We start from the raw sequence: 23,453 nt of genomic DNA, 5'->3' as shown, positions 1-23,453 counted from the left end.
GTGCGAACAAAATTTTGATGCCCAAATTAGTGATTTTTTCAAAAAGTTTCACTTTTGCGATATATCGTTATGGATACTTTTTAAAATTACTATCATCTTGTCCTAAGGGTTTTTAAAAATGATATAAAAATAGTATAGAAAATAGTAACAACTTCGGTACCTTATACGGGGTGTCACGTTTCAACTTGGCGTTCTATTTAAATCGATTCAGTTATAAACACTTAAAGTGCTTGGTATATTACAATGTTATATAAAGGAGGTTCGTTTGAAAACTAAAACTTCGATACTTTTAACTCTTTTGAGACAAAAGTAATTTAAAAAGTCGGGCACTTATTTTGACTTCAATATCCCTCGCAGTTGCGAATGGCGCTGTATAACACGCGGGAATTCGGTAGGTAAAAATATTTCAATTATACTAAAACTCTAAACGACCGTCTCGCGACATTGGCAAAGCAGACACGCACAAAGAAAAACGCAAAAATTAATTAAGTAATTAGTAAAGTATATTTTTTCCTAACGTAGTTATGTACACGGTATTTACATATCGACAACGACTAGACTGTTCACGACGAGGCTATAAACTCTTTTTGAAACTGAGAAACAAAAGCGCTTTGGATAGAGGCCGTATGGAATAAATTATGTACAGTCTTATCTCTTAATTAGGAACTGCGATGAACTGAACGACGACTTAGATCAGTTCTGCTGGGTGTCCTTCTTTTCCAAGCGTTGATGTAGCGACTTTCTGGCAGAGTAGTAATCTGCAATAAAAAAAAAACAATAAGAATATTGTTATAAAAAACTGACGGCGAATAGACAGACAATATACACATTTTTAAGTTAGGTGTCGTAAAATCAGACGTAAACTGCTTATCGCCTGGATATAGAGATAATGGCCAAGAAGTTCTTCGCTTTTTTATAAATCGTTTTTTTGTCTGGTAAGGTGTTGATGATATTTTTGTAAATACTTTAAAAATCAGGAGCCTTTTTTTTGTTTTTCAAAAAATGCACGTTGCTGTATTTGGTTAATACATTATGGAATACAAAACAATATATATAAAATAGAAAAACTACATTAAAAACAGCTCAAGGACGACTTTATATCTAAATTGATCCTCATTTTTTTCATTGAATTTCGCTCTTTTTTGTTTAGATATACAAATTGACTAATTTTGGTCAATTTTATAAAAAAATAAAACGAAGAACAAAAAGATTAATATTTGTTAAAAACACGAATCAACAACAATAACAAAAAGACGTTTATTATTATTAATATTAAAAGACTTTCTGTTAAAGTTAAGTCCACTTGTATGGTAATATCGCAAATAAAACATTATTTATTTCAACAATTTCAAAAGGATTAATAGCATTTTTTCCTTTTTAATGTTATAATTAAAAAAAAAAATGGTCCGATCATACGCTTGTTCGCTGTAACGTCGTTTGCAGTTTTATGGCTAAACAAACGCCTTTGGTTAATTCACATCTACAAAAATGCCGTTGCCAAATCTAAGCGAGAAGCGCGTCGAAATTTCATTCTAACAAAGTTCTAATGAGATCGGAAGGGCAGCTGGCTCTGCGCGGATCATCTGTTTCCAATTCCCGCATTAAACATCTGACGTTGGAAGGAATTCGGCACCTTTCGACTGGTGTAGGTATCCTCAAGTTTTAAACGTCACCGGGACTCAGTTTTACCTTTAACTAGTATTAGTTTTAGTTAGTTAGTATTAACTATGTTCCAATCCAGTGTCGCTTCCATCCACAAGGAGCAAAACTAGTGTTGGGAATGGTCAATTGGCCAATGCAATAATAATGAATAATGTGTATTTTATAATAAATTATTATGCGTTTGTGATGTCCAATTTACCTATAAGGAATATCCGAATGCGATACTCAGCGATTCGGGAAATCCCAATAATAATATCGACTCCATTTAGTTCCCAGAAAGACGCGACGGCGACGTAACGCCCAATGCCTCTTTTTCTTAACATGCCCTACACGTAGTGCGTTGGAGACTATCTCAAAGACAAGGTCTGCTGATAGCAGCGTGACAAAGCTCACCAGTGTTATATATACCTGTCTAATGTTTTATATTACGCAACCAGGAAATCTGCTTATGACCGACGCCTTGCTGCCCTCGATCTTTCCTCGTAGGATTGACTGCGGGATTCTGTACTTTGCCTCTCAGAGTATTCGGCCGATGTAGGTAATTTTACGTTTTTTAATTACTTCAAAAAGCTGTCTCTCTACGCCAGCTTTTCTGAGAACCTCCTCATTGCGAACACGATCGTGGCGTAGAAAGACAGCATTTTGAAGTAATTAAAAAAACGTAAAATTAGCTAAATCTGAGGGGCAAAGTAAAATCGACCATACATAACGCACAATATAAATAAATATAAATTTCACGGAGTTTTTAAAATTATTTCGGTCAATTCACTGGTCAATTAACCCAAAGAAAATTGACAGGTCATTTCCACAGCCCTAAGAAAAATTGATGTTTTTTCAACCCCGTGTTATTCCATTATCCATTCTAGTAAAAGATATCACATTTCGCCAGAAAACGGTTTTGCTGTAGGGGCTATTTTTCCGAATTATGTAACGGATTCTCCCACGGGAACGCGGCAATTAGCAACGCGGACAATTACTGCGACCTTCGATTATCTCGTCGCTTTCATCGCGATAGATAAGCGTGAGACGGCGTCACGGTACCGTGAAGGTGAACGCGTTCCTCGCTCGAAACGTTACGCGCTCCAACTTTACCGCGTAACTCAAAACTTTATCCCGATAAATCTCAACGGGGGAGTCACGGTCTGGAGAACGTCGTGTGAGTTTAATTTGGAACGCGAAATGAATTTGTTTGCTCTGTGTTTTATCGATCATCGGATCCATGTTTATTTTATCTGGTGATCCGGTTTCGTTCGTGATTAAAACCGCATCCTCGGACAAAACCAAATGCACATTTTCATTGCCACATATTTTAAACCCCAAATATTTAGAAAATAATCACCTTAGCTGGTTGTGGGATTTTTTATAAAAACAATACGTTAGTTCTTGTCCTAAAGAGTGAGTCAATCTAGATTCTGTTGGAATTTTTTCTAGTAGAAAAACATGTAGTATGCAGAAAAAACATATTTCGCAAATTTTATTTGTTTTTGAATAAAAAGTTTTAACGACAGTTTTTGATTTTTTTTATAGTAACAAATGTAGACGTAGAAACTGTCAACTGATAGTTATTTGATTTTATCATTGTTAATTATAAACTGGTCTGAATGTCTCTTTATTTATTTGGCGAAAACAACTTATTGAAATTAAGTTAGCAAAGGGCCTTCTAAAAAAGTGTGAATTACTTTGTGTCTTAAATATGCCTTACTTAGTTAACAATAAAGAATTAATTAAATTATATGCAATATTAACGTCACAGCTTAAGTGATGCAAAAATAATAATGAAAACTTATCAGTTTGAAATTTACCAAGGCACACGTACACGTTTTCGTTCAGTAAAACGAATTTTTTAAAAAATGGGTCATCGGACTACAATTTTTGAGAAAAATTTAATTATTACTTATCACAGAAATGGATACCTTTTGAAAAATACTGAAAAAATCCTAATTGAAAAATAAACTTCGCCGCAATAACACAGGTTCTAACAATAATACAATACAATTCTCTCCTTGAACCGTCTGCAGATACATTCCGACCGAAACGTCGAGACATGTAGAAATGAAACCAATGCCAGTGCAAACAAATAGTGTTAATGCCCTTGAAAAAAATTGGATAAAACGACACCGGCAATTTAATACATAATCTTCGGGGCTTCCAAAAATGGCGCGAAATTTTGGCGGGAATCTTTGCGTGGGCGTAAGGCCAGGTAGGTAAATACTCGACAGAACCCATAAGCGTCGAGGACAAAAGAATCGGAAGGGAAGTGGTTAAAAAGCGAACGCCCAGCTGAACTCAGGGTTGTATTTATTTAGTTTTCCAATTTTACACTTTTTTCTCCATTTATAGTTGACAGTAAAACAATTGCACGTTATAGACAACAAAGAAAACAAGAAAAAGCAATTAAAGTTTTTGGGGGGGAAAGGTCGATCTGAATTTTAGCAATGTTAATTAGTTTTCCGACAAAAACCGAAAAAAAGCGATCGGAAAATGCTCGGTTCACACGAAAACATGCAAACAATTGTTTTCGAGGAAATGAAAAACCCAGATACGTCACAGCATGCCTGAGAAATTCCCTTATCGCTCGATGGAGCGTTTTATCGGTAAACGGTACCTTACTTGCTGACTCGGAACGATTTACTTTGTGCTCTCGCGATAGCATTAAATGAATAAATCAGTTTTGGAATGCCTCAGAATAAATAGGCGCCAATTTGCAACGAAAATCGACATCAAAACGATCTTTTAATGAGCGTCTCAACTCGAAAGACACCCAATCCGTCGAGTACGCCGACCTAAAGGCCCAACGGACCATTCCAATGGCGTCAGCGTCTATTTCCAAAGATGAAACGTGACGAATAATTGAGGAAAAAAAAATTGTTTGCATTGCTATCGGTAGACAGTTTGCGAAAAGCAGACGCGTCGTGGTGAAAGGTAGACGGATACGAGGTGTGGTGAAAAAAATGTTGTATATACACTTTGGTTGCCGCTTTACGTCCGAAGTTTGTTGCTTTTGCGTTAGATTGTTGTTTTAGTGATAATAGTTTATCTTCCGATGCGATAACATCGAACAGGCGAAAACACGAGCGGATTTTTTGCCTGTTACGGGAAATTCCGAAGAGAAATCCAAACGGAATCCTCAAATTTCGAGTTTTGAAGCGTTAGTGGGTTTTGGCGACTCCAAATAGGAAAGTTTGTGTTTCAGAAAAAAGATTTTTGATCGCACTTCGTGTGGCGTGTTTAGAAATTATGAAGCAATAAATTATGTTTGGAAATTCAATACCCAGATTTGCAGGACACATTGTTCAAGCTAAAATACGACTTTTTTTTCTATATACATGTGTTCGTAGGGTCTTGAGATTTTTATTCGGATGAAAATTAAAGCATAGTTTATGCCATTATATATTTTTTAATTATGAAGCTTTTTTTTTATTCTCTCTTTTCGTCTTAAGCATTTTTTATAAAAAATATTTATCACCAAAGAACACGAAATTAGAAAACAAGTTAGGAAATCTAATTTTTAGTAGCCGAATCCTTAAAACATAGAAAACATAAAGTCTGGCTTTGTCGAGTATAATCACTAAATTAATAATTTTAATCTAATTTAGATATTTTTATTTTTACATCACGCGTGTTTTTATTAGTCTATTATAGTTTTTACCAGTTTACTTCTTTAACAGGTACCAAATTGTTATAAAAGTCATAAATATGACTTCTATGTAATCTAAAAACCTAACCAAAACAAAAATGAATAAATACAAATATTTGTCGAAAATGTTTTCTCCTGATGGTGAATCATCTGGGCTTTGTCGAAAACGACGTCCACTTAGATTGCAAAATGGCAGCAAAATCACTTTTAATTTATGCTCCATTAAAAACCAATTACAGTAAATTAGTTTGGCTTTAAGAAATAATCGTTCAAATCGATTAATTTCGATAAACCGTATTGACTGCTGTTGAAATTTATAAGTTATAAAATGCCATGAACTAACAAAATGTTCGAATTTGGAGTCAGGTGACAAGCAGGATCTACGAATGACACGACTCATCAAAACTTTTTATCTTTTTTTCAATTGGAAGGCAGTATACTATGCCACGAGTCTGATGAATCTCTCTGAAGAAGTTTGTGAATGTGTCGCATAGTATATTTTTTCATTTTTTTAAAATATAGTCATACCCCACCTAATTTATGATGGAAATTAGAGTATCTGCTTTATTTTACACAGGTTAAAGAATTGCACAATTAAAATAATTCGACAAAAAACGGTTCCAACTAAATGTAGGAACAGTCTGCTTAAACTCGCGACGTGTCAAAACTAGTGACAACGTAACCGCATGTTAGCGTGGTACCTACCGTCTAATGTCAAAACAATCGCCTTACATAGGTACGTTCACCTTGACTCGTCTAATTAAGAACGTTTCAGCAATTCGCATAGTAACGAGGCAAAGACGAATTAATATGACTCGTTCCGACGACTGTACCTATATTATTGCAAATTTCGAACTATATAGATTAATAACTCACCGGTAATAAAATTCTGATTCCGCCTCGACGCACTTTGCGTACCACCGGACGATTTTCTCTTCGCCTTCAGTATTTTCCTACCGCCTATAGGCTTTGGTTTGTTCTGTCCGTTCTTGTCATTTTCCACGTCGCTTTGGTCGTTCTCCAAATCCTCGATGTCTTGCAAGTCGATCCCGTATTTATCAAATATCCGTTTTCTATCAACCTCGCACTGCTCCTCTAGCATCCTCTGAGTATCCAGGGGATCCGCTACACCGAACAGGCATTTTTTCACGACGCCTTTCTTGTGCGCCTCCCTGGCGACTAAGTTCTCGTGGAGGTGAGGTCTCAGTACCCTAAGCTGTCGCGTTTCCATCACGAGTACCTTGCAGAAGGGTTCCATCGCGGACGATTGAATTGATTGCGATCGCGTGCCACTACGTCGCCCTGCTGCTGGGTCAAACCACCACTTTCCACCGTGCTGGAGCGAGTAATGACATATATAGCACGCTGACGGTACCGCTCTGCGGGCAGAATTACCCCCACCCCGGTGCCTATATGCGCCGCAGTGTGCGTTTACCTTTCGCGGCGATGAATCATTTCATGCAGAATTGTTGCGGATTGTAAACAGATTTGTAACACCAAAATAACCAGCAATTGATACTGGGAATATTCAAAAATAACACTAATATGGTGTCTTGCATATAATACGAGCACACAGATTGCATTCAGACAAAAATTGGGCAAGTTAGATACACCTCAGAATCCTAGATATTTAAGCGATTCTGGGAAGCTTGCGAGTAAGGTAAAAGTACTTACTTTCGGGACGCGTTACGTACTGCCAAATTGTCAATGTCAAAATATATTGGTCTGCTAATTTTGTTGCTAGTGAAACCAAAACAGTTTTAAAAGTCAATTGACACATTTCTAAAAGTAAAAAAGAAACCAGTTTGATAAACGACACTTTAATGACGAGTTTATGTTTAATAAACAGGGGACTGAACATGTAATCAACGTGTTGACTTTTTGATAACATTTTTAGTGACGTGTGACGTGCCCATGCGAACTAACAAACGTCAAAATACCATGCGTCGCTAGAATCTAACGAAAACATCATTAGTATTGGACGTCTCCAAAGTGGTGCTTGACCGTGGGTAACGAAGCCGACGTCTTAAAGTGGCACTTTCCGCACGCTTGATCAGTGCATAATTGGGTATTTTAGAGTCAGGAGTAGAAAAAGAAGTTTTACCAGAATTTTTTTACAATTTTCATATAAACTTTAATTTTCTGGCCTAATATTAAGTCCCTTGTTTTAAAAAATCCAAAAACAATTGAAATATTATTGTTTACTTGCTCTAATTAATATTTTTTCGCTGGCCCAGGGAATACGTTAAAAACCGTTTTTTTTTCTTCACATCTTAAACACGTGAGCGCTCCCAAATTTATGTTAACAGCCTAAACAACCGGACATATTAAATGAATTCGTTTGTAACGAGTTCATTTAAAAGTGGCACCACCCTAAAATTACGCCAAACAATAGTTGCGACGGTGCCAGATCATCCCTTTTAACTTCAAAAATTAAGGGCTCTTAAAAAAACTACCCCGATATTATTTTCTTTATTTAAGGTTTGAATATTTTTTCTATTTAATTTCTTACTCTTTTCTCTGTTGCAAGTTGCAAGTTAAAAGAAAAAAACCATTTTTCTTGGGATAGGAAATTCCTGCTGAACAAATTCCTGAACTATTAGAACCGCCAGATTAAGAACTCAGTGGCGCAAAAACCATCTGTTCCACAAGGAAATATTCATCAAGCAGTTTAATTTTTTTTCGGTAACCGTGTAGGCAATTTTTTATTCACTAGTAATAAATTTTTCGATCAACACCGGCAACGTCGCGCGCGAGAGCGCTTCCCATTGATGTGGGAAAACTCGGAAAGCGCTTTTCCCCTTCGCGGCGGTGCATTATTTTACGGAATACCTGTCACGACGTAAATTACTTTCGAATTGATTACTGCCGCCCATAAATAATGTAAATTTTTGTCGTACATTTCGGTGGCTCGTTTCGGAACAATTGCGTGGGAAAGGACGAGACCGGGAAGGGAAACATATCGTCGGGGATGGTGTCCTCTGTTGCCATTTTACGTCAACGGTCTTTCGTAAAAATGACTCATCCGACGAATATTCGTAAGATGAATCACTGCATCTCCGTTTACCGCGTAAGGCCCTCTGGACGCCGTTAAAATACTGGCCCCGTAGAAGGCAAATAAAGAAACAAGATATTTTTCTGTTACAAATCGAAAGGCTCGAACAATTTTAGTATCCCGTCTTGATATATTTTGTGACTTTCATATCAATTGAAAGAGTAATCAATGTTTCAAGTGATATTAAGTTTTCAAAATAAGTTTGCTTTTGGCGTTTCTTTGTTTTCATAACTTTTTTTTATTATCTTTCATTCACAAAAATATGGACAAAAACTAATTGTTGAATTTGTTTTTTACATCGCATTTTTAATGTGAAATTTGATGATTTTATATTATATAATAACGTTCGTTTTTTTTTTCTTGAAACGGATTATGACCCCTAAATAAAATTCAGACCACAAATACATTCGATTCTGTCAGGTTAAAATTAAATAATCATTATTCCCGAAGATTAATATTAGTACGATCAGTAAGATTAATATTAGTAATTCGGTCAGTCAGGCAAAAAAATATCATTTTTGGCCACCTCTCTTTAGCGACGCCCCTGAAAATATTAAAATTTGGTCCGCACTAACTTTTATGACGCAATCAAATCAAATGCGTAGTCTAAATATTATGTTAGTATCTTTAATGCTTTCAGAAATAATTTTTAAAAAAGCTGTATTTTTGGGGCTCTTTTCCAGTATCTTCTGAAGGAGGTATTTTTGACACATGCTTGTTTAACCAAGTATACGTTATTTTTTATTATTCTATTCACCGGCACATATTTTTGATACACCCAGTATATCTTGACTATTCCTTGCCTCCTAACTTTCTCTGCAGTTATTCCACGTTTGTTTTCCACTCATGTGTTTTTTTGGTTTCATGTTAAACAATCCAGTGTTTTTATCGTGATTTTTTTTATATCACTCCTTTTGTTGTTACTTTGCTGTTTATGCATTATACATTATTCGGTTATGAAGCAGGCTAACTGTCAAGTAATATTCCTAGTCAATACGAGAGCAGCCTAACGTCATTTTTTTTGTCAAATTATTCGAACAGAAGAAGAGAATCGAAACATAACCTATATTCTTCATCCGACGCTTTGACCAGGGAGCCCAGTCGATGACGTAGGAGAAAAATAAATCTCAGTTCGGGGCGAGGCGGCTCGGTTGCCGTGCTCTCGCCGTTATGGTAAAGTAAATTTCCAACGGTCACACCCAACCATGTGTGTCTTTATGTGAGTACCTTACCGGTTATGCTCACATCCTGTATGCACGCTCCCCCGTTCCAAACGTGCGGTATAAATAAAAAAAAATTGCCGGACGTATAGAGAGTTAACGATGTTTTCTAATCGACCTTCCCTGATAAGTGACACCTTGGCTCTTAGTTACAAGCTTCTGTTAAGGATTATATGGACTCAAGATCAGGTTAAAACGCGTTGGCAAAATTATCAAGTCTTGCTCCCTTAAAAATTGTAAAATTTTTAATAAATATGTCCGCTGATATGTACTTCGCAATATTACCTTTGTAGGAGGAATTTTCGACTTTTCAAAATAAACTTCATTTTTAGATTATTTTCAATTGGAAAACATACAACATTTCTAAACTGTGGTCCGGAAAAACACAAAAAGTAACAGAAGAAATGTTTTTTTAATTGTTTTTTAAATGCGCATTTTCCAGATAACAATTTTTGGCGAATTTTTTTGAAGAATGGTGGGTTTTAGTGGTTGCTTTTGGTATACATGAAACTTGACAACTTTTATCAATTTATTCCGCAAAAGACTTAGCTTATTTAAAGAATGAAATAAGGCCGATTTTTTTATCGTCACACTTTCGATGCGTTAAAAAATTATCATATATCTTAAGTTTGTCTCAATTCGAAATGGTTCATTTCCTGTCCTCACCGCACCCAGGGTAAACAATCGGTGATGCGGCAAAGAGGCCACAGTTGTTCAAATTAAAGTATTGGTCACGAGCGTGACGAAGTCTGAAATCTTGCTATTTCCAATCATGGGTCCCACCTGCCCGGTAGTAGTTCAGTTCCGCTTCGCGGACGCCCTTACGTCGAGGAATTACACGCCGTCTTCATCTCCCTCACCCCTCTCTTTTATCGACCGAAAAATAAATAAAAATATTAAGAAATCGATAATTAAGTTTCCGCTATCGAAAAAGCTGTTAATTCCAAGTAGAAGTGATTCTGTTTTGTTTCTCGTTTGAGACACGGGGTGGCAGATCGGTCTAGAGATAATCTCAATTGAAAGGGTGGCTTTTATAATCAGTCCAACTTATCTACGCTTTCAGACGAAAGCACTTGAAGGCATTTTATTACTAATTTTTCTTGACGTGTTGTTCTGGAGTTTTCCGAACTTCAAAAAGCCGTTCCGTTCCGCAATGTAGCAGATGAAAACAAAACTTTTGAAAGGTTTAAAATAATTTTAATAATTATTCATCAGAATTATCCGCAATTTTACAATCCTAGTGCAGCGGCAGATACAATTCGGGGAATACGAATCTAATAAATTTATAAGATTAATAAAACAAAGAAATAGAAAATTTGATAAATACATAAGAGAAAAGAAACAAGGAAAAAACGAAAATCCAAATCCCTTGAGATCTTACGTAACACAGTGGTCAGTTCCCTATAGCTAGTAGAGATATGCAACTATGAAAACATTTTTGAAAAAAATTGAAAATATGTCCAGAACCCATAAATCTTCAGACAAAAAGGAGTTAAGTGTATGAATAAGTATGGTATCATAACTACCTGAGGCGGATCAATTTCTATAGGATTTCTATATTATCTAACGCCTATATGGTTAGCTCATACCAATATGGTACACTTTTTAGGTAGACCTGTAACACTTCTCAGAATATAAAATCAAACTTAGTTAAGTCAGCGTAATCTCAACCTGATCAATTGTGATAATAATAACAATAATATCTTTAAAACATCCTAAAATAAATTTGATCTGCGCCAAACCATTCAATTATCTTTGCAACCGCTCTCGCTTACGTCATAAAATCTAGTAAAGTTTAAGACCATGATTCCATGCTAGATCTGTACTTTGGGCTTTCGTGTGGTCAATGTTGTCAGCTCAATGGCCGATTGAGCCAAAATGGTGGTTTTGATGCCAAGCATATACTGCGGCAGCTGGAATCATCGTCCGTGTTATGACACCAGGCCAATTTAATTGAATAATGATCGGAGCTCGTGGCTCGCCGTTTCAATTTTGTTTTTCACGGCGCTTTGGTGCGGTCCAGGACCGGCCGCCACGCGTCCCAAATAGAAACGAATCACAATACCAGGCAACTAAAAACGCGAGAAAAACACTTTTTCCACAATCGTGAGCAACACTGATTAAAATTCTCCTCAAACTAGTAAATGTTTAAAGCAAATACCCAAGCGTATAATTTTCTGAATACTTCGAGCACCTACGATATTTTCAGTGGATCTTGGGGTCCAAATAATAGGTATAGAAAGTGAAACTGTTTGCTTACACTTGTCTCGTTGGCGTGAGAAAAGGTCATATACTATTCGAAATTATTGACGCTGTGGATAAATATTTAACGCAATTTAATACGGCCCTGGAGCCTATCCATGTCACCTGCATCTTCCTAATGTTCGACACGTTTCCACCCTCACCAGTTCATTAATTGATTTGTTTTTCAATTTAAACATCTGCCAGAAATTACTATTTTTTGAGAAATTATTAATGATATGTAGATCCGATAACATCATATTTTATGAAAGTTTGTTTTATTCAAAGCACAAAACAACAGCCATCTACCAAGCGAGCGGGCAATTGTAACTTTCTCAGATATCCCATGAGATGGCGCGAGCAGCTTTAAAGCAGCATATTTTTCTGGGAGATGCACCGGCAGGTCTCACAGAATTTTATGAAAATAGGTTTAATAAAATTGTTGTTTTTAATTGGATCTAATATGCTCTAATTGTTTACAATATATACAGGTAACTTTCTGCAAAATATCGACTTTTTATTTATTTTAAAACAGGTTCAGTCATATCTTCGGTTGTCCCTTAATTTTAAAATTACGTATATTACATTATAGATTAAAATATTATTTATTTCATATTTATTTTTATAATGATTTGTTAATTGTCTTGAATAAATTCTTTTATTGATTTCGTCAAAAATTCGTAGCGTTGATTTAAGTGGTGAAAATCCGTTTAAGCGCTAACTAGATTCAAATTTTTGGGTCCAGTGAGATAACTTTAAAAAAATTCTTTTTACATTTAGCTTCATTTTTGGGCGACAAAATTTGCAACTTAATATTGTATTTGGGTCATAATTTTTATAAAAATGAGTACCGCAATTTTCAATTAATAAATGTGTATTCGCGTTTTCTTGTTCAACACATTCGAGCAATAAATCAGAGAAATTTATTAAATTTCAAATTTATTTTATAAAGTTATTGTATAGAACTATACAGTAGTGCATTTAAAAAAACGGTTAGACAAACTTCAATATTGATTGACTGGTAAAAATAAAAATGTAAAATGATACTGGCTAGGCAGCAGGAAGTTGGTCCTGCATAAGGGGGATCAAATAACAGGCCTGCGTCGTAGGTGGGCGCACCGTTAAATTTTTAAACAAGGGGTGAGAATCATCACGTTTTGTCGCTTAATCATATTTCACTTGTTTCGAAGGTAAGGAAAAAGTATACAATCACCATCTGCTCTTTTAATATGGCAGTAATATATTTCTATTATATAACAAAAAATGTACAATTAAAATTTTCGTATATACACGCATGCACGCATAAATTTTAACCACCAGCACCGATATCGCAAACGCAGCACCAGCAGATGGTATCTACCACAGATGACAATTTGGTTTCAAAACTAACCCTGATACGACCTATTTTTCAGGTCTTCTCGCAAGTCTTTGGTCGAATTACAAACCTAACCCTGTGACGTCAACACCTGGTGTCAAGAACTTCTCCCACCTTTTTACGACTGTGGTGTCGCTGTTTCGCCTTGACCGTCACTACATAAACGGTGACGGAAACCAGCACGACTACGGTCAAGCAAATGGACGCTATCTCCAAATGCCACATTCTCGTAGATCTGGCAGCGGCCTCCGTTATTTCCGACTCTTCAGGTTTCTTCAAAAAATCGACGTTGGAAAACTGAACGTAGGTGCCGTCTCTCATCATCACGACCCGCGTTTTTCCCTGAGCGGAGTCATCGTCGGAATGCGCCGGCGTAAAAGCGGTGAGTTTTCTTTGGTTGAACATCTCTCCATCTAAAACGGAATTATCACGCACCGGTCAACTTAAAAAGACGCGTTTAAATTCGTACCTCTAAAGATGTTCAATTGAATCTCCTTGATGACGTGGTACTTGTCGTGCTCGGCTATACGTAGGACTACAGAATTATCGACCGGTCCATCTCCCTTCCAAGAGATCGTAACCGCGCTGTTGTTCTGCGTGATGACCGCGTGCGTGGGAACGTAGAAAGTTTTGTCCTGAAAAGTCGAGGTAAATATTATCTCCGGGTACCTATGATGTTACGCGAAAATTACCTTTTTGCTGATCTTTATCGAAAACACCGCCTGGTTGGTGAGTATTCTGTGTGTCAAAACAGGCGGTTCCGACCCTTCAGCTATACTCTCCTTCGCGGTCGTTGCCGTTGATGGTTGGTGGGTGGAGGAACCTTCGTTTTCTGGAGCTACTTCTTCATCGGAATCGTACTGCTCAAGTTGTGTGTTGTATATCGACTCCACTTCACTAGAAGTCAGACTGGGCTGCGTTTCTTTTGCGTCGCTGTTGTTGTCGCTACGTTTGGTAGTGTCGTCGATAATTACAGTAACGATAGTGGTTGAAATAGTTTCGTTCGATTCATTCGTTGTTATGCTTGTGTTGGATATCGAGAGCTCCATCGTCTTCTCAGTGGAAGGTAACGAAGTCTCAGTCTTTTCGTTGGAAACAGTCGTCATACTAGTAAGTTGTTCCAAAGAGGCGGTGGTTGGTGTCTCAGTGACTTTATGTTGTATCTCGAGCATCACAGAGGTAGACATTTCTGTTACTTGATGTACTTCAGTAGTTGCAAATTCCGTGGTAGTCGATGCAGCTGCAGTGGTAGTATCAACGTTGGTTGTTGGGAAGTCGTGAGTCCTTATCGTCGTAGGTGTTGCCGTTGTGGTGAGTTGATTATCTAAGCTCGTAGTATTCGTTAGGACATCATTTACTGTTGTTGATGTAGTTAAGTCTTGCTGATACGTTGAAGTAGGTTCTTTTACAAGCGACCCATCTATATCGTTGCCAGTTTGCGTAGTTGTGTCCCCGTTCACTGTGGAAAACTCAATGGACTTCTGGGTGGTGTCGTCTTCGAAAGGGTCACCCTCGGACACGTTCGAGAACGTTGTAAACTCTTTGGTGTTCTTGTAGATGTGGACGACCTTCCTTGTGTACCCCCGGGTCGTCGTCTCGGCGTTCTCTTCAAAAATCGACGTCATGTCTTCGATATTGTCGTCGTCGTCGTATTCATCGTTGGACTTGCGAAATTCCGGATCGAGCTTGAGTATGGCTGACATGTCTTGGACGTCGTCGTCGTCGTCCACCACATGGCTCAACGATTTCAACTCTTGTTCTGTCGGTTTCCTGCGCACCGTATGACCGTTTACTTCTTCTACGACGGTGATCTCGGTACGCACGTCGTAAGGGAAATCCTCTGTCGTCGTCCCTGCAGAATAATCGAGGGTTAGAAAATTGTAAACACCACGTGTAACATCTGGTTCGACATTCCACTGACCTTCATCATTGACCACGTTAGAATAAAGTATCTCTTTGCCGCCCAATGCGGATACGTCATCAGCGCTCGATTGTTTCGCAGTGCCAGATGTTGAAATCCCGGAATCCGCCACGCCCGACGTTTCGTCAACATCTGGCGAATACAACGGAACGAGCCGCTGGGTGGTCGTCACGAACTCGAGTGCTGCTTCCACAATTTCCAAACTGGAAATGTTGACTTTTCCGTTGTTTTCGTATGCGATAGTGATCGGATTAGTCTCGGCTTTCGCGAGGTCATCTGAAAAGAACAAAGCGTCCACCGTTGGCAACTGTTATTCAATTAATTAAATGTTATACAGGGTGAATCAACCGGTGAAAACCGTACATAACTATCTGTTACCGTTAAGAATAACTGAAAAGATCAGTCTTTGCTCGAGTTTACTTCTAAAGTTTTTAACTTTTTATGCTTTGAACCGTTTGATCGTAATACAGAAAACAAACGCGTACTGTCAAATATGTAGTTAGAAATTGGTTATTAGTTTTACTCCAATCTTTCAGATATAGTCGGGTACTCCGCTCCACTGCATGGTTTGTAATTTTTTTAAAGTTCGTTTAACGTTAGCTTGTGTTAACGTGGTAGAGGATTATGTTGAATTACTTTCTAAACAACTATATCTTGTAAGTAAATATCCATTTTGATGTTTAGTTTTTGGGCCTTCGTGTCTAAAATTGACCACTATTAATTAAGCTGTGTCGTAATCTTCTCAAAATTTGTTTATATTTTACGACCTTTATAACACAAACTATCATATCGCGTTTAGTTGAAAGACTAAACTAAAATTTAACGTATTAAGCTAAAATCACAATTTAACAATCATTTGTTTTCTCAATTATAGCCCTGTCCAAAGCTTATTCTTGTTTAAATTAGTACACATAGTGTTTCATAAAAAAGTTAGTTGTTAGAAAAAAAAATGTCCGCAATCGCATTATTTTTAGTTTTTTAAAGAAACTGCCACAGGCAACTGGAATACTATTTCCTAAACTTCTCGATTCTTCTTTCGTCCGTCCGACAAGATGATTGGCGAAACGTCAGCATGTTTGATAAACAACAGACGCATTATTTTTGATATGCAGGGTGTTGAAATAAAAAAAAAACGGTCTTTTCGCATTTTCATGTTCATCACACCATTAAGAATCAGCATCTTATTATGAAACAACCTGTTTAAAATGAAAAATGTCTCTATGCTATAATTATAATTATTCGAAAATATACACCGTGGCATAAATAAAACAACGTTTTTACAATTGATAATCATTAAACCATTAATTTTAAAAATACTGTATGGTCTATTCATAAATATAAGAAAGTGACCAATTGCTTTTGAATGGGATTATCCAAGGGTGGTCATTAAAATTGTGGTCCGTGATAGAAAATAATTTTATACCTACCTGTGTTTAATATTCTTTGGTTTGGTATACTACTTAGTTTAAGTTTATTAGTAATCATTCTAATTTCGGATGTAATACAGCGTGTGTTGAATCGTGTGCGAATTATGCAAAATATGTGCGAGTCTAGTGTATCTCAAATCTAGTGTATCCCAAATGTAGAAAACACTGTTCTATTGAGACTAAGCATTGACCGTGGTGCCAGGAAGCAAGCATCTTTAGAAGAAACGGCCACATTGACGAAAATTCACAAAAGCAACAATCCAAAACTACATGTATAATAACGACATTTATTTTCACGAAGATTATACCAAAAAGCAATTAATTGAGGTTCTACAAAGCTTGAACCTACAAAAGGAATACATCTGTGATAATTATGCCAAAAATCTAGGGCATACAGTGTTAAGGCTTCCACCACTGTACATTTAATCCTATTGGCACCAACTGAAATCTGCCATTCGTCGTAACAATGTTTTCCCCGAAAATTTTAACATTCCTCCACAAAGTTGGGCAAATTCTGTTAAACATATAGAAAAGGCAAAACAATCGTATATCCATATAGCAAATAATATAGAACAAATAATAATTAGAACAGGCGATGATAGCGATAGTGATATATTATGTGAATAATTTTAAGTAATTTAAGTAGGTAATAAAAATAATTTGTAATTTTATTTTAGTTAGTCAGTTTCTTATATCTATGTACAGACTTTACCTCACATGAAGCAAACATTTTCATAGTAAAAAAATTACAGCGGGTTCTCAAAAATGCATATTTTCGAAACGGCCTCTAACCCTGAAACAGTTATCTGTCTCCTTAAGAAAGGGGAGTTTCCCTTTGAAAGGGTGCTCCAGCACATTCGGGCGGGTTCAAACAGTTAATTTTGAGTCGCCCTGTAGAGGCGGGTGTCGCGCGAGAGAGTTTCGGTCGTTAAGCCAGATTAAACGGCACACATTTTTGTGTTTCTGACGCATATAAGTGGATGAATTTAAAAGCCGTTCGAGGAGCAATAAACCCTCTTTACGTTCTGTACGGAGTGCATTGTGGAGTCTGCGATAAGATTCACGCAAGTGGGTCCCGCGTTAAAACGCTTTTCCAGTGGGAACGGAAAGCGTCCACCTTTTAATGACTCTCTTAACGTTGACGTTTCGCATTCGGCCGCGTCTTAGCCTCCCTGTTTGAAGGACTCGTTGTATAATAATTAGTTTATGAATTAAAATAGGCATATGAAGATTGAGCCAAATGTAATTTTAGTTTTTACTTTATATTTTGGAAGTTTGATATTTAATTTTTAATTCTTAAATAGCAAATAATAAAGCAAGTGCCGGAGCTTATCAAGAACAATTAAATATCAAAAAATATGTTGACAATTTTGGAAATTTTTGCATCGCTTATTTTAGCAACGTTTCACCGGAGCCCTTATTTGAAGCTTGTGCATAAGTAAGATTTCCTTTACTTTACTTATTACGAACCAGCACGTTAAGCCTCAAAAAATGGTAAATATTTTGGGTATAAGTGCAAGAATAAAATACGACCCACCGATTCGGTAACAACCAAAGTTGTTGGTGGTTATTTTCTTAGAGTTCTAATAAATTTTATTTTTATTTTTTTATTCAACGTATTCTGTAACGAATGCGAGTCGACTGGGTGAAATTTCAAGAGAAGTGCAAACAAATGTTCAATGCTCAATGTCAGGGTGAAATACTGATACTAAAAATTATTAGAAAGAAAGAAAAAAACGTTTTGTTTGTCAAATAAGTGTCAATTTTTATATTTTAAAACGGTTTATAGTCGGGAATACCTCATATTAACAATCAGGGAAGAAAATTCAAATAAAAATGCCACTCGTTGTTTAGAAAGCCAAGCATGTGTAATTTTTTTGATATGATAACAATAATCATAACAACTATGAAGTTCTTTTTTCGAGTATATGTGAAGTTCAAAATTAAATTTTCGTATTTTTTCCGAATGCTAGTGCGTTTCGTACGACTTCAGCTGCAACTTCCAAAAATCTTTCTCGACGAATTATCATAAATCCCGCAGATATAAAAATGACCAATTTTAACCCCGCAGTTTAGTCTACAAAAAACGTAAATATTCACACTCACCGCCGCAAACGCACGCGAGGGTTAGTGAAAGTAAAAATAAGCGGAATATTTTTAAAACGTCCCGCATCTCTGTGGCACTGTTTAAAATATATCACCAAACTATCGGTCCCCAACTACCGAGCACCATTCAACGCGAACTGAGAGTGGGCCTGGAACGGGAACCGTCATCCGTTAAAGTATACCAAAATATCGCGGCACTTTCCGAAAATTGACCTATTCTCTTCGATGCCCATTCGGAAAAAATATGGTCACCACACGGGGTACGGTCCCCCGGCTGAAAGGGGGCGGTTGTTTTGGACGTCTACGGTAATTACGAGCGTTTGATTCCGACCGTCGTTACAATGGTACTCTTTACCTGCGATATAAAAATTAGTATTGTCAGCTTCTTAACGGTCGTAATTGGTTCGGATCAGTGTCGCCGAAGTTATTGTCGCTGCGAGGGATTGTCTTGTTTGTTGCAAAAGTTTTCAAGGGGTTTGTCAACAAATTTTGGGTTCGGTAGGCACCGTCTCGCATTAACTCCGAGCCTTAAGGATATTACGGTAATGATAAAATAATTAAGACGTTTATGATCGTCTGGCCTCCATACAATGAATAGAGTCTTAAAAAGCGGCACATGCATCTCAAACTGGTTATCGAGGCACCTTAATTACATACCATACAATAGTATCCAATAGTATCAAGCATAAATGAATAAACGGTGATTTATGTTACGAGCAGCAGTACCTGCATAAAGAATATTTACAATAGAGGTAAACAAAGAAGTGGAGGAAGTTTTTAAATAATTTTGATAATATCCTTATTTTATTTATACAAGTAGATGTATAGTGCCGATATAAGCAACAGAAACCGTACATAACCTCAATTTCCTAACCCCCCCGCAGCGGGGGCCCCCCGCGCGTGGCGTCCTAGTGTCCCCCCTGTCTACCAGAGTGCGCTCCGCCCCCCACCCAGCTTGTGTAGCGTCCTGTTTTGCCCCGGTTCCGCCCGTCGCTGCTAGATGTCGCGCGCTTGTGTCGCCAGCTTGTGTAGCGTCCTGTTTTGCCCCGGTTCCGCCCGTCGCTGCTAGATGTCGCGCGCTCCGACCGTCGTAGGCCCCCCCGGTAGAGGGCGGTGACGGTGCGGCGCGGTGACGCGGTGGATCGGGAGGATAATTAAATAAACTTGAATTTTAATACATTTTATTTTATTTTATTTATAAAATTGGTCTGGCGAGGAGTTTCTTCTTCTTTTTATGTCGATTCAGTCGACCATCCCATTGTTCCTGTTCCTTGCGTTGTTCTTCTTCCCGTTCCCGGAGGAAATCTAAATACGAAGTGCACTCCTCGCCGTCCCACTCCGTCGACCACCCACCCGGGTACTCCTGCTGCTCCTTTGTTTCTTTTGATCCACCGGGTTGCTCCTGCTGCTGGTGATGTTCCCTTGTCGTTTCATGTCGTACCGGGAATTCTAACCCCCGGTACTCTTTGTGTGATTTGAATATGTGACGCCCTAAGCGATGCGCCAACATAATATGCGACTTGTCATACGGACAAACCGCGATTTTTTCTAGAACAAAACAAAGTATGATATGTAGCGTTTCCTATAAAACACACATTTTTTTTAAACAAAACTTCCAAAAAGGGGGGTTATCAAATAATTTTAAAAATTGTTTTTTAAGTTATACGCGCATACCAAAATTCACGTTTCAATTCACTGTCATTTAAATGTACGTGTATTATTGTCAAAAGGGCAAACTGCAATTTTTTAGTACAAAAAATAAACAAAAATATGTATATATTTCGCGTTTTCCCCATAAAACGCACATTTTTGAAACAAAACTTTCAGTAATTTTAAAAATTGTTTATTTTTTAAAAGCCAAAATTCCCTATTCACTGTCATTTAAAAGATATTAAAAACGCTCAATTTAATTCGATTATTATTGTCAAAAAGGCAAACTGCAATTTTTTAGTACAAAAAATAAAACATTTTTGAAACAAATTTAAAAATTGTTTATTTTTTAAAAGCCAAAATTCCCTTTTCCATTCACTGTCATTTAAAAGCTATTAAAAACACTCAATTTAAATCGGTTATTATGCAACGTAAAAAAGATGAGTATCATATTTTAAAAACAGGTAGAAACTAACCAAAAAAGTGATAACCCAAACTGAAACCCACAAGAAAAGACGCGCACTGTATAAAGGTAATTAAAATATAAAACTTACCAGTTGTAGGGTCGTAGGGAAATGGACATCGCACTTCTGTATTCATTGCACTGAATATAGTCTATAATACACATGCAACGTATTTATACACATGCACTCCCTTCCATGGTTGAATTAAAAGTCGAAAAGGTCTTCTACCCACAAGTACCAACGCCGATTTGAATAGACGCGATGTTGTCGCCAGACAACCGTGCAGGTAGGAGTCTCAGGGTCAACACGCTTTCACACGGGAACGCAACCGCTTCGGACGTTGGACGAACGTATGTTGCCGCAAAAGATCAAGGCCAACTTGCTTTCATTTTTTACAATCTCCGTATGGGATGTGGAATTTCAAAACGCGCCGAGTCTAAATGTCGAGTTGTTTTGCTTGTTGAGAATAATAATTAATTGCCCCCTTTATATTTGCTCCGTGGGATTAACGTAATGGGAAAAATTTGTTGCAACGCATGTGGAGGTGTCTTCGTTTGTTAACTTTTAGAAAGTATTCTCGCACCGTATAAATACATCTCATTTTTCTCTGTTTTGTCAGTAGTTGTTTTTGGTATTATTCGTGCAACGTGGAAGCTAACTTAGTAGTTTGGTGTTCGTACAAAAAAGCAGTAAGTACCTTTTTTATTGTCTTATTTTAATTCTTTAACATTTGTTATTATTTTATAAAGTTCCTAAAGATCATCTTAGTACTCTCAACCCGTAACCGCAAATAGAATAGCAGCAATCTTAAGCGTAAGTTTTTTTTATTTTTTTTATTTTGAGATAAAATAATTAATAATAATTTATAGATGGACTTAAGTCAACTGAATCAAACCTGTCTTGCAGAAGGTGATTTTGAGCAGCCGATTGTCAAACTGCATGAATTGCCGATAGGCGTTCCGTTTAAAATTACTAGAGCCAAAATTGTTAATACAAAATTTGGCAATTCCGTGTTGCTGCAATTAGAAAATTCCGTAGTATTTCTTCCTACTCGCGTGACAGAAGCTTTCCGTCCGAGACTAGAACACTTTGCGTCGGGGCAGTACAAACTGGTCTACGAGGGATCCAAAGATATTGGAAAGCCCAACTCTTTAAAGAAATTCAAAATAATTCAAAATTAATCAACATATTATACAGGGTAAGTCTTATTTACTGTTATATATTTAATAAACCACGATGCGCGTAAAGCAGATCATTCATAGAGCGCAAATCTTAATTTTAACCTTACAAAAATTAAAAAAGCATATTTCCGACAAGTTCACTCTTAGAGATAGTGATGTGTGGCTTAGGAGACTAAATAAAAATATTGAATCTTGCAACCAAATCGTTTCTAACGAAAAGGATTTATCTATTGGGTTAAAAAGAAAATTACAAACTACAATTCAACATCTGAAAGCTATTAGAAAAATTATTCTTAATTATCAACATAAGCATTTTGGATTGGGATTACAAAGTAGTAGCCGCGAGACAAACACAAATGAAATGGTTGTATGGGAATCGGTAGCGTCGTGTTTCCAGGGAAGAGTTCAGACTGGTGTCATAATTAATTTACTTCATAAAGATTTAATTCAATTTTTAAACGATTCTCGTCCAATATTTCAACAAAAAATTAGTCAAATTTTAAAGAAATTTTTATTGCTGAAAGTAAATACCACATTTTGCGGTGAATTTATTAAGGCAAAAAATGATGTCCAAGGCGAAGTTGATGTTAAATATCTGAGTACCGGAAATGCTGTAGTTGATTTAGGAACAGAATTGAATCATTGGTTTGTTGAAAATGTGCAAGATAAAATTTTAAATCAAATGTCAGAGTTTCAGGAACGTGATTCCGGGTGGGCTTTAAATAATATTATTTATTTAGAGATTAACATTAATAAATTTGAAATGGGTAACGGGTCATCCTTCGTTGAGTTGCCTAAAGAAATTGCGAATAAAAGGGCTTGTATTAACATTAGAAATGACGATCAAGCGTGTTTTTATTGGTCAGTTGTATGCGGACTCTTTCCAGCACGTTTTCGTCAGTATTTACCCTCTTCATATCCATACTACAAAAGTGTTTTGAAAACTGAAAATTTACAAACACCTATGGAAATGAATAAAATAAGCAAATTTGAAAAAGACAATGATATTTCCATCAATGTTTATATCTTAGAGCTTAATAAAAATGAAAAAACTAGTTTTTATTCCGTGTTACCTGCACGATTAACAAAAGAAAAACGCGAAAAACATTCAAATTTGTTGTTAATACAAAATAAATATTATCCAAAAGTTAATGATTTTGATCCTGATCCGCAAGATAATGATTATGAAGAAATAAAATATCACTATTGTTACATTAAAAATTTGTCTCGATTAGTTTCCTCACAGCTCAGTAAATATAATCACAAGAAATACATTTGCGATAGGTGTTTGAATTATTTCAATAACGAAACTCGTCTACATGACCACGAAACAATATGTTCCAGTTTCAATGAGTATAAAGTGTCTTTTCCCAAATATGATTACGTTGAATTTCGAAACCATATATATAAACAAAGGACTCCGTTTGTAATTTACGCCGATTTTGAGAGTCAATTGAGAAAAGTAAATTTGAAAATTTCAGATAAAACCTCGAAATACCAAAAGCACGAAGCTT

The 23,453-nt window shown here is 36.7% G+C and overlaps 3 protein-coding genes and 1 long non-coding RNA gene across 4 annotated transcripts; 1 reads left to right on the top strand and 3 right to left on the bottom strand.

Moving 5' to 3' along the window:
• Positions 1-497: 497 nt before the first annotated feature.
• LOC132705352 (uncharacterized) lies at positions 498-6,658 on the bottom strand. The gene is made up of 2 exons (XM_060675887.1): positions 6,176-6,658; positions 498-758 (listed from the first exon to the last, which is right to left on the bottom strand). The coding sequence occupies exons 1-2, from the start codon at positions 6,555-6,557 to the stop codon at positions 694-696; spliced, it is 447 nt and encodes a 148-aa protein (XP_060531870.1). The 5' UTR covers positions 6,558-6,658; the 3' UTR covers positions 498-693.
• A 6,389-nt stretch (positions 6,659-13,047) lies between these two features.
• LOC132705008 (uncharacterized) lies at positions 13,048-18,717 on the bottom strand. Its single transcript, XM_060675405.1, has 5 exons — positions 18,645-18,717; positions 15,112-15,387; positions 13,883-15,042; positions 13,660-13,825; positions 13,048-13,603 (listed from the first exon to the last, which is right to left on the bottom strand). Exons 1-5 carry the CDS (start codon positions 18,709-18,711, stop codon positions 13,275-13,277), a joined length of 1,998 nt encoding a protein of 665 aa, XP_060531388.1. The 5' UTR covers positions 18,712-18,717; the 3' UTR covers positions 13,048-13,274.
• A 1,122-nt stretch (positions 18,718-19,839) lies between these two features.
• Positions 19,840-20,987, bottom strand: LOC132705514 (uncharacterized). Its single transcript, XM_060676127.1, has 2 exons — positions 20,849-20,987; positions 19,840-20,192 (listed from the first exon to the last, which is right to left on the bottom strand). The coding sequence occupies exons 1-2, from the start codon at positions 20,892-20,894 to the stop codon at positions 19,840-19,842; spliced, it is 399 nt and encodes a 132-aa protein (XP_060532110.1). The 5' UTR covers positions 20,895-20,987.
• A 319-nt stretch (positions 20,988-21,306) lies between these two features.
• LOC132705515 (uncharacterized) lies at positions 21,307-22,563 on the top strand. Its single transcript, XR_009619447.1, has 3 exons — positions 21,307-21,447; positions 21,508-21,571; positions 21,628-22,563. It is a non-coding gene; the product is annotated as an uncharacterized LOC132705515 (long non-coding RNA).
• Positions 22,564-23,453: the final 890 nt, after the last annotated feature.

This window comes from Cylas formicarius, unplaced genomic scaffold (assembly GCF_029955315.1).
Source record: "Cylas formicarius isolate icCylForm1 unplaced genomic scaffold, icCylForm1.1 PGA_scaffold_7__23_contigs__length_41026272, whole genome shotgun sequence".
In the NCBI taxonomy this organism is placed as follows: Eukaryota; Metazoa; Arthropoda; class Insecta; order Coleoptera; family Brentidae; genus Cylas; species Cylas formicarius.
This window is presented reverse-complemented; position numbering and strand designations above follow the sequence as displayed.

Excerpts from the sequence above, each read along its gene's own strand:
- LOC132705352 (XM_060675887.1), bottom strand. The coding sequence starts at position 6,557 with ATGGAACCCTTCTGCAAGGTACTCGTGATGGAAACGCGACAGCTTAGG. Across the intron at positions 759-6,175 it reads GAATCAGAATTTTATTACCG|ATTACTACTCTGCCAGAAAG; the intron begins GTGAGTTATTAA and ends TTTTTATTGCAG.
- LOC132705514 (XM_060676127.1), bottom strand. The coding sequence starts at position 20,894 with ATGAATACAGAAGTGCGATGTCCATTTCCCTACGACCCTACAACTG. Across the intron at positions 20,193-20,848 it reads TCCCTACGACCCTACAACTG|AAAAAATCGCGGTTTGTCCG; the intron begins GTAAGTTTTATA and ends GTTTTGTTCTAG.
- LOC132705008 (XM_060675405.1), bottom strand. The coding sequence starts at position 18,711 with ATGCGGGACGTTTTAAAAATATTCCGCTTATTTTTACTTTCACTAACC. Across the intron at positions 15,043-15,111 it reads TAACGTGGTCAATGATGAAG|GGACGACGACAGAGGATTTC; the intron begins GTCAGTGGAATG and ends ATTATTCTGCAG. Across the intron at positions 13,826-13,882 it reads CGATAAAGATCAGCAAAAAG|GACAAAACTTTCTACGTTCC; the intron begins GTAATTTTCGCG and ends TCGACTTTTCAG.